At 41.6% G+C, this 10,227-nt stretch overlaps 1 protein-coding gene across 5 annotated transcripts; it reads left to right on the top strand.

Moving 5' to 3' along the window:
* The first annotated feature begins 2,479 nt into the window (after nt 1–2,479).
* On the top strand, nt 2,480–9,959 carry ZNF639 (zinc finger protein 639). 5 transcript variants are annotated; one of them, XM_083848636.1, is made up of 6 exons: nt 2,480–2,717; nt 3,474–3,577; nt 4,135–4,202; nt 4,781–4,888; nt 5,734–5,877; nt 6,156–9,959. In XM_083848636.1, the coding sequence occupies exons 3-6, from the start codon at nt 4,145–4,147 to the stop codon at nt 7,301–7,303; spliced, it is 1,458 nt and encodes a 485-aa protein (XP_083704762.1). In that variant the 5' UTR covers nt 2,480–2,717; nt 3,474–3,577; nt 4,135–4,144; the 3' UTR covers nt 7,304–9,959. The 5 variants fall into 5 exon arrangements, with proteins under 5 accessions (XP_083704762.1, XP_083704766.1, XP_083704763.1 ...); XM_083848640.1 differs by having other exon boundaries at nt 2,494–2,717; nt 5,734–5,871; XM_083848637.1 differs by lacking the exon at nt 2,480–2,717 and adding an exon at nt 2,735–3,123.
* Nucleotides 9,960–10,227: the final 268 nt, after the last annotated feature.

The raw sequence follows: 10,227 nt of genomic DNA, 5'->3' as shown, positions 1-10,227 counted from the left end.
CATCACCAAAACTATATTTAAAAATGAAGACTAGGTTGTATTTTTGTATCCAATACTGATTTTGAAAGATTGAGAAACATATTTGGGAAATTACTCATTGGCAAGAATAAGACCATGAGGCTGTAATAGAATTGCTTAAGTTCATCTGTGGAAAGGCTGGTCTATTTTCGACTTCAATTTCCAACAAATTGTTATTGTGGGAGGCATGTGAGTTCTCTGGATGAGAATTTCACTTTTTTTGGAGGGATGAGAAAAGTATCCAGATGTAATCAGGTCACTGATAAGCATCTTTGATGCTCTCAGTAAGTTTTAAACTTTTTGCACTCGTCAGTTCTGTTTCAGATGACCTCTGCCTAGTTTTGCAAAGGGCTCTGGGCCAGCAAATGCTCAGTCTACCCTGGATCTGAACTCTTAATTAAAGATGGACATTCATCATCCTTACGGTTATTTTGAAATTCAAGTTGAGCTCTAATTTGGAGAGGAGTCTCATTGTCCTCTCAATGCAAGTCTAAAGGGAAGCCCCAAAATCCACATGCTCTGCAGCTCCCTCACTTTCTCTGTAAAATGTGGGTGAGGCTGGGGCCTTCCAAGAAGGAAATCAAGTTCCATTACAGGGAGCTAAGTCACCTGGATTTGTCACCCCCTTGGCTGCAGAACAAGATATTCTGCCTCTGTAGTTTGCAAGGCTGAAGCTGAAGTGTCTTCGAGTCCCAACAGCAGCCTGCCCTTCACTGCTACAGGTGAGTAAAAGTTGTCCCTGTGAGCTACACATCCTGCTTTCATTGAAAAAAAAAAAAGTTTACCCCATTCTTCCTTATTTCAGTACAGATACATCCCTGCTAATGCAAACGAACATCATCTGTGTTGCCTGTTTAAACCACCAGGTGACTACCCACGGGCTTCTTTATATATCTGGCCAGAATAGGTTCTGAGTGTTTAAAAGCTGACCCAGATCTGTCTGAACATCCCAAGCACGTGGGGGTTTTGAAAGTGTGATTAATTTAGACTTTTCTCTCTGAAGCATTGATGAGCCTGTTTGGTGCCTGTGACTTTGAGCTGGATCTACGGCTTCAAAGGGGATCCTCCTCAGACATTTCTTTCTTTGACTCAGTCTCGGCTTTCTAGCTGACAGGTGTGTGTTTGGGCTGTGCTGCTTTGTGTGGAGAAGAAATCAGTTGAAAGGTACAGGCGATGTATTGTGCTTTATGTGACAGTGACTTGGTTAGCCTGGTTTTGTCTCACTGAGCAGGACTGAATTCAAAGAGTTGGGTTTTTTCTCTTTTTCCCTTGGCAAAGTACAAATTATAAATTCCCATTACTGCCCTCCACTGGGAACTGGGGAAAGTGCTTTTTTTTTTTCCCAAATATTCCCATAGAAAACTTTTTAGTGAATAAAGGGAGAAATATGTGAGCATTTACACCTTTGGGTGGTTATAGCCAATTTATAAGAACTTCATCACAAACCATCTTGGAGTAAGCTCAGGTTCTATATCTGGAATAAGCAGTAGAGAACAAACTGAACTGGGATGCTAGTACCTTGCTTGGTTGGTAAATTAGCTTAGGAGATATTAAATGCATCACATTTATTTAATTTCTGAGGACTCAGTAATACGTCTTCAAAAGGATCGGTCCGCTTGTATTCATGCTGCTTGCCATCAAAACTTCTGTGTGATCATATGACGGAGCTGTTCCTATGTGGCTGAAACCAAATCAGATCACCCTAAAGACATGTTTTCTGACTTTCAAGACTAAGGCTGAAGGTAGGATTTTATGAACAGAGTATGTCCAGTTTCAACTCCCAGCTAATGAATAAAACAGATGAGATGCAAGTGATAATTTTTTATTAATCACTAGAACAGTAACATTAGGGATGTTGTGGATTGTCTGCTAATTGAAAGCTTGATCTTAAAATTAGTTAACTTCAGGCTCAATAAAGGGAAGGTTTGGTAAAATTCCACGATCTGTTTTAAGTCATCAAACTAAGTGACTGTAATAGTCTCTTCAAAATATAAATAACGACTCTTTGTTTTCCAAGGTAAAAAGGTGCTATTTGAAATATCCTGCTTTGTGGGGAGATACAGAATCACAGAACGGCACCTTAAAGATCACCTTTAAAGATGCCAGGATAGGCTGTCACTATTCTTTTATTTTTACCCCACTGTGACATAAAAAAGAAAAGATTAAGTAAGCAAAAAAAGAGGATTCTGTTGTGATAAGCTTGGAAGAACGTTGAAAAGGGGATGGATCAATATAATAACTTCCTTAACCCTTACTTTATATAGATTCTTCTCCAGAGCAGCTTTAACAGCTGATACAAAAAGCTTTGTGCTTGATGAGCATCATGCTCTACCTCTTGTGTAAAACAGGACCAAGGCCTAACCCTACGGTGATGACCCTGTCAGTCCTGAGGCGGGATTCAGCAGTGCCAGGGGTTATTACCTGCAGGTGAAACCACGCTGTGAAGCGGGTAAAAAGCGGCCCTGGGAGCACATTTCGGTGCTGAGAGGACGGCTCGTGCATAAACGAGCCCTCCCGCAGCGACAGGCCCGGGGCCGACGCCTCACACAGCCGGAGCCCCTCACGGCCGCCATTTCCCGCCGCGCCCCTCAGGGGGCGCCATGGCGGCGGCCGCCCGCTCCGCCCCTTCCCCCGCGGGGAGCGCCGCGTCCGGGGGCGGCGGCGGCCCGGGCTGGGCGCGGAGCGGAGCCGAGCGGGAGGTGAGTCCCGGAGGCGGCGGCTGCACGGGCGGGGAGCGGCCGCCGGCATCGCCCGGGGAGCGGGGTGGCTCCCGCCCGCCGTTGGCCCCGCCGGGCGCGGCGGCCGCTCGCCGCCGCCTGCCGCCCGCCCCCATCTTAGCGCTGCCCCGGCGCCATTTGAAGCCCGAGCCCGTGCCCCCGTCCTCGGGCACCGTGCGGAGCCGCGAGGCCGTCGGGATAAAAGTCTGGGGGGCCCAGGGGAAAAGGAGGGTGCCCGGCTGCGAGGTGGTGCTGGAGAAGGGCTGGCCCCGTTGTTCTGCCGGAGCACGGCCGGGATCCAGGCCGGTCTCACCGGGACGGCGTTAATGTGGTGCGGGGCCGTGGTGCTTCTGCTCACGGTTCCGATGGGCAGCATCGGCTCAACAAGGTGCTGGGCCTGGAAGTGCTTCAGTGTAGCAGAGCATGCTGCAGTCTGCGCTTTCAGCCCTCCCTCAAGCTTGGCAGCGTACCACCCGAGTGTTTCTGCTGCCACCTCCATTTATTTTTCTGTCCCCGGGAGCTGCCAAGTGCAGCAAAAGTCAGCTAACCCAGCACAAAAGGAGAATAAACAGCACGCACTTTGTGAATTTTGACGCTCTAATGTTGATATAAACTTTGTATGTTGTTTTCTTGCATAAATTTCTGTAGCGTCACAGTTAGTAATGCTTCTGTGTTTGATTCTGATGTGGTGATTTTTTATTTTTGGTTTTAAGTGTTTTAAATTCTGTCGCTCTGTAGATGTAAATCTTCCCATGCTGATGCGTTCACTACATTTGGGAGCTGTGCAGCCATCAACTTCCTAGCTGCTCTCCTTGCTGATACTGAAGAGTCTAGGATTTGGGGTAAGATGACATTTCAGTTAATGTTTTCAACATGCTGCAGAATATCCAATGTCTGACAAAAGACAGCAGGATGCAGAACTGCTTCAAACGACTCCTTGCGTGACTGGAGTCTTGACCTGTCTGTCTTTATAGTAAACCTCATTATTTTGTTGCAAGGCAGGAATATGAACTTAGACTCCATTGCCCGTGTGCATTTGTTGTGTTCTTAACTGTAACAGAACGGGCTGGATGGGGTTAGAAAGAAGGTGGTAGAAAAGGTTGCCAAGAGAAGCTGTGGATGCCCCATCCCTGGAGGTGTTCAGGACCAGGCTGGACGAGGCCCTGGGCAACCTGATCTGGTGGGAGGTGGCCCTGTCCATGGCAGGTGGGTTGGGGTTAGATGGGCTTTAAGGTTCCTGCGAACCCAAGCCGCTCTAGGATTCTGTGAAAAGCAATCTTGTGTGTGGCGTTTGGGTTTTCAAAATGTTCATGTTATTTCATAAACTTGTGAAAGTTACGAACTAGATAAAAGCAAGTCAAGCCAATTCTTGAACCTTTTCACTTTATGATTATTTTAGACTATTCAAAATGAACGAACACCCTAAAAAGAGAAAACGGAAGACTCTACACCCTTCTCGATATTCAGGTCAGTCTAGAGCTTGAGTTATGTACACACTTCAATTAGTTTAATTTTCTTCACATAATTACTTTATTATGAAAAGTGTACCTATATCAGGAAATCAGTAACCTAAAGGGCAGGATAAGGAGCCTTGTTCTGAATGTATAGAGTAACCACTCTGCATGTTCTGTTGTCAAGCCACTTTTGGTCAACACATCTGACCGGTTTTGTTCTGTACTCCCTGCACATTGGAAAGCTCGCACAAACCATAAAGGGAAGATTTTATTAACACGCAAGTGGAGAAACTTCATGAAAGTTGGGTTGGGGGTGTCCATTAGTTCTCAGCACTGAATTAACTGTGCTCCCGTCCCTACCTTCAGTGGAAGCAGAGTTTGATAACAACTGCATCTGATGTTCTGAACATCAGGACAGCAGCTGAAATCTGCAAATCAAAACAGTGATGTTATCAGACAGGCACAGAATCGTCACAACGTGAGAAGTAAAAATGTGGCCAGTGAGAAGAACTCTGGTGAATGTTAAATCCATATGTAGCTACATCAGTTTGTTAGTGTAAATACTAATTTTTATTTTTATTTTTAATCTAGATTCTTCAGGTGCAACCAAATACATAGATAATAGTGGAATTCTTTCTGACCACTGCTATAGTGTCTGTTCTATGAAACAACCAGACATAAAATATTCTGAAAACAGAGGTAAGAGTGCGCTTTGAGATCTTGTTCTATAATTCTTGACTAAGTGCATTATACTCCTATTCATAGAAGTAAGTAGAGTACAAAATAGGTAGTGGCAGACTTCTGTGCATCGTTCTCATCTGGTATGCCTTAGACTAGTGGAAGGTTGTTTACTCATAATTCAAATATAATTTTCAAAGTAAAAAGTGACAACAACAAAAAGATATTTCGATTTTATAGCATTTAGAATGAATTTTAAACTTTATCTAAATATCCATTGGCTAGGTGACATAAATCTGATGTAGATAATCTATGAGTTGAGAGGAAACATACCAGCAATAGTAACCTGTACTTCAGGAAAATGACTTTTTTATACAGCATCCACTAGTTGATAAGAGTTTAACACACTGGGCGGAGTAAATTTGAGGATGGACTTTTATTATATTTATTTTTCCTTTCACTCTAATAAGTTGTCCAACAAGTATCCAGAAGTCTCACAAAGTATATGCCTTAAAATATGATGACCAGAAATATTTAAGGATATTAAAAAGATGCATCTTTCATATGTAAAGTTTCGTTTAAGATTTTTTTTTCCAGTGTAATCAACTGACCGTTTTTTTTCTGAAATTGTAAAGACAGGGTTACCACCTTTTGAATTATTCTGTTGACTTTTGTATGTATGGAAATAGTTTCTGCGGTGTTTATTGTTAACTTTCTTCAATGTAGGTTACAATGTAAGTGGTATGTAAAGATAGATGTATGTAATTAGAATAAGTAAATAGTAAGTAACATCTAGGTTAAATCAAGGGAGTCAGGGTGATGCTAGAAAGGATGAATAATGACAAGAAAATGTTTTATCTTTGCAGGTAGATACCACAGTCCCGTGCAGAGCATAGACACAGATGATGATGGGAGTCCAGTGCACGCTGGCACTTCTCACTGGAGTGGGTCACATTCAAATGTTGTGGGGTTGCACTATACGGAACCTAAAAAGAAGGATAAAGGTAAAGGTAAATGTGTGTTTGCAGCTGAGATGCTGAGAAGCTGGAGAGCATGGATGTTGGCTTTTAATATAGCTGGTATTTTCCTTTTTTGGTTTGACAGATGAAAGATTTGTAGTTTACGTTATTTATGAGTTAATTAAAATGTAGTTCTAGTGGCTGGGGAACAATAACTACTTTTTGTATTTATTAGCTACTACAGCTAACTGAAAAGTTAAATACAGACCCAATTTTTTTGCTGGATTTGTTTTTAACCTTCTGCTTGTATTATCTGTTTGTTTCTTTAGATAAAGCTACTAATAATGGAATGTGTAAAGACATATGTGATTCGCCGATATTCAGTGACATCCCTACAGAAGAGGAGAAACCTCTTGATATTCAAACTGTAGAAATTTCTACAACGGAAGTTAATGCTGTAGAAGTTCACGATATAGAAACACAAACCGTGTCACCTGAGAAGCTAGAAGCTGAGGATCTAGAGGAGATCCCTCTTGAAACCTGTAAAATCTTCGAGAAGAACCAGGCTTTGAACATCACAGCTCAGCAGAAATGGCCTTTGCTGAGAGCCAACAGCAGTGGCCTGTACAAGTGTGAGCTCTGTGAGTTTAATAGCAAGTACTTTTCTGATTTAAAGCAGCACATGATCCTGAAGCACAAGACATGTACAGATACTCATGTCTGTAAAGTTTGTAAAGAGAGTTTCTCCAGCAAAATGCAGCTAATTGAACATGTAAAGCTACACGAGGAAGATCCGTACATCTGCAAATACTGTGACTACAAAACAGTGATATTTGAGAATCTGAGTCAGCACATAGCAGACACTCACTTCAACGACCACCTTTATTGGTGTGAGCAGTGTGATATGCAGTTCTCTTCGAGCAGTGAGCTGTACCTGCACTTCCAGGAGCACAGCTGTGACGAACAGTACCTGTGTCAGTTCTGTGAGCATGAAACAAACGATCCAGAAGACCTGCACAGCCACGTGGTGAATGAACATGCGTGTCGGCTGATAGAGCTAAGCGACAGCTATAATAACAAGGAGCGTGGACAGTACAGTCTCATAAACAAAATTAGTTTTGACAAATGCAAAAACTTTTTTGTATGCCAAGTGTGTGGCTTTAGGAGCAGGCTGCATACCAATGTCAACAGGCATGTTGCTATTGAACACACCAAAATATTCCCTCATGTTTGTGATGACTGTGGGAAGGGCTTTTCAGGTATGCTGGAGTATTGCAAGCATTTAAGCTCTCATTTATCTGAAGGGATTTATTTGTGTCAGTACTGTGAATATTCAACAGGACAGATTGAAGACCTTAAAACCCATTTGGATTTCAGGCATTCGGCAGATTTACCTCATAAATGTACTGATTGTTTAATGAGGTTTGGAAATGAGAAAGATCTTCTAAGTCATCTTCAGATACATGAGACAGCTTGATTACCTTCTTCCCTTGTAATCAGTTTGTTAGAACCCAAATTAATTTTCAGTCACTAAAATGTATTAAATACAGTTTTAACAGCACTTGTACAATTCTAATGTTTTTATATCAACAAAGCATGTATAACAACTTGGTGTTACGAATTTCCTTACCTAGAGGTTCGGTAGAAATGCTCACATGTGATGGGTCACATTCTGGGGGGAGGGACAGTGGGAGTAGTTGCATGTTATAATAGCAGTTCTGATGCTCACCCTGTACTTTCACGTTTAATGTATGAGAGCAGCTCTTTAGGGTTTTAAAAGGGACAAAGAGAAGGCCAACATCTAGGTCCATGCTTAAACACCGCACTGACCTCAATTGCGTATCCTACTCATTTTACCCCCTGCAGCAGCAGGTTGCTGAGCTCACGTTCAAAAAATTGCATCAACCAGCCAAAGATAAGTGCGTTCCAAAACTTGCCAGCATGCAAGTCTCCATATGTCAGCCTGCATTTACCACCTTGTACTCTTGATAAGCTTCTAAAAGTGACCCGTTTTCTCTTGGGGTACCTGCCCAATCTCATCATTTGCTTTCTGTCTTCATTCAGTGTTCTGTTTCGGCTCCTGTCTGTGGAACCATCTAACAATGTTTTCATCCACACATTACTACAGTCCTCCCACATCATTTCTATCTCTTTTATTTACCTTCAGTTCCTGTATTTCTCCTGCTCAGAGCAGGTGGGTTGAAACTAGATGATCTTTAAGGTCCTTTTCAACCCAGGCCATTCTATGATTCTATGCACTCCTGACAGGTGTTCCGTGTGTGTAGAGTGGGTCACGTTTTAAGGAGCCAATTGTAACGAAATTTGTGAAATATTCCAGATGAGAATGTCTAAAGAGCATGATTTTCATAATTTATCTCTCACTGAAATATGTCACCAACCTCATTTGGAGAGAGCCTCTATAAAATGAGTTTATAATTACATAATTATAATTTTGTAGACTAAAAATTAGCTTTCCACCAATAGTAATTTGATGAAAGTTACTCTAAATCTGTAAATTTTAAACTATGTACTGCTTTAAAACACTGGTATGGTATAAAAGTTTATTTAATCACTTTCAAATGATTTAACACAGCTGTTCTGATTAGATAGTGCTGTTCAGGCATTACAGGCTTCATAAGTGAATTTTTAAGCTTCATTCCGTAACTGTATTTTTGAGTGACTGATAGTTGGACAGATAATAAGGGTGAGGTCATTTAGATTGTGCTAGTTATCGGAGTGAAATAACCCATAAAATAGTGGCGGAGTTTACATTTCTGTATTGCTTGTAAATTTGTAATGTAAGATTGTCTAATGCGAGCGTTGTATAGATATAATTAATGTATAAAACATTTCTTGACTGGTGAGATTTGGTGTTATCAGCTTCCAGGTGTGCAAGGGCTTTCACACTGAATTTTTAAAGCTATAAAAATTGGCTATATAGTCAGTTTATGGAAGTCCTAATTTCTGGAGAAGTATTTCTAGAAATTCTGAAAACTAGCCAGTTAGCACTTGTTGCTTTGTAGGAGCAAGACCATTTTCATCATTTTGAAATGCTGATTTAGTACCAAATCTTACATGTAATTGTTGAAAAGGACAACCTGATTGTATCCTAACTGTATTTTAGTTCATTGTATAGAGAATGACACTGTAGTAGAATTGCTAATTTCCTATTTTGAGCTCATTCATCATGGCTGGCTTAATATGGTAGCAATAATATAGTTAACAAAATACTAACGAGAATTATTTTATATATGGAAGGTTAATTTTGCTCATGCGGGGATAAAGGGCTGGGGAATGCTGGTTGTTCTGTTAGAGTCCTGTGGGAAAGACATTTAAAAAAAAAAAAGGCTGAAGAAATGTGTGTGTCTGTGCAGACCAGCACAGTGTCCCATGCAGGAAAGCTGTATTTTCCTCACAGAAAAGGCTCTTTTGTAAAAGTATGGAGCCTGTTACAGAAAATTTGTGTTTTGACTCCTCGGTAGTTCATGTCAACTTTTAAGTTGTGTCGATTTCTGGTCTCTAAAATGGGAATGAAACCATGCCATAGGCATGTTTTGAAGACAAACTCCTAACTAAAATGCACGCAGTGTCTAGTTAGGAAATATATTAAAGTTTGACTTAGCATGGATTTTACAAATTAGGGAGTAACGTTAGGTTTGCTTCTTTATCAGAAAGTAGATGGAAATTTATGTGGGCAGGTGGTCTCATTTTACCTTAGCAGGAATGCACACATGAAGGATACTTGCTTCCGTGTGACCAGTGTGCTGAAACAAGAAAGGCATGCAGTAGAAGAAAAAACAGGTATTGAGTGCAGTGTGTCTAGAAGTCGGTGTGCTGAAAGGAAGGACCGTACGTGTAGGGAAGGCACGTTGTACCCAGTGAGGGCACTATGTGGTAGCTGTGAATTAGAAGAGTTGGGCTTATTTATTTGAAGTGTGCAGGTGGAAGGTCAGGCGTGGTGCGTCGGGGTGAACTTGGAGCACGGGAGCACTGCCAGAGGTTGAAGTCTTCTCAAAACCTTATGGCTTGAGCACTTAATCTGAGTCCTGAATTAGAGACATTAACTGTAGTAATCAGAAGTGTGTCAATACATGTCTTTCTTTGGGATGCTCAATAAATGTGTGTCAAATTCAGCAGCTTTTTATACTGATACCTGCAAGGTTCCTCTGCTGCAGTGGCAGCTAACTAGAAGCTATCCAAAATCACAGCACAGGTTTTGGAAGTAATTTTTATTTGCTTTTTTGTGTTTGAGCCTTTGGTTTAAAGGTACATCGAGCATCTCAGCTTCTGGGACCATGTTTGGTACTGAACGGGGGAAGTTCTTTGTGCAGAAGACTCTGGGGACTTCAAAACTAAAATCCCATGAATTATTGCAGGAACTTAAATGCAACGGATGAGTAA

The sequence above is a fragment of the Anser anser genome, assembly GCF_964211835.1.
Source record: "Anser anser genome assembly, chromosome: 9".
NCBI classification, from domain to species: Eukaryota; Metazoa; Chordata; class Aves; order Anseriformes; family Anatidae; genus Anser; species Anser anser.
The sequence above is the reverse complement of the archived record's forward strand: the minus strand, read 5'-3'. Positions and strand labels throughout refer to the sequence as shown.

Bases quoted from the DNA above. Each gene is read 5' to 3' on its own strand.
- ZNF639 (XM_083848636.1), top strand. From the start codon at position 4,145: ATGAACGAACACCCTAAAAAGAGAAAACGGAAGACTCTACACCCTTCT. The intron at 4,203-4,780 runs GTCAGTCTAGAG...TTTTTAATCTAG, and splicing joins ACACCCTTCTCGATATTCAG to ATTCTTCAGGTGCAACCAAA. The intron at 5,878-6,155 runs GTAAATGTGTGT...TTGTTTCTTTAG, and splicing joins AAAGAAGGATAAAGGTAAAG to ATAAAGCTACTAATAATGGA.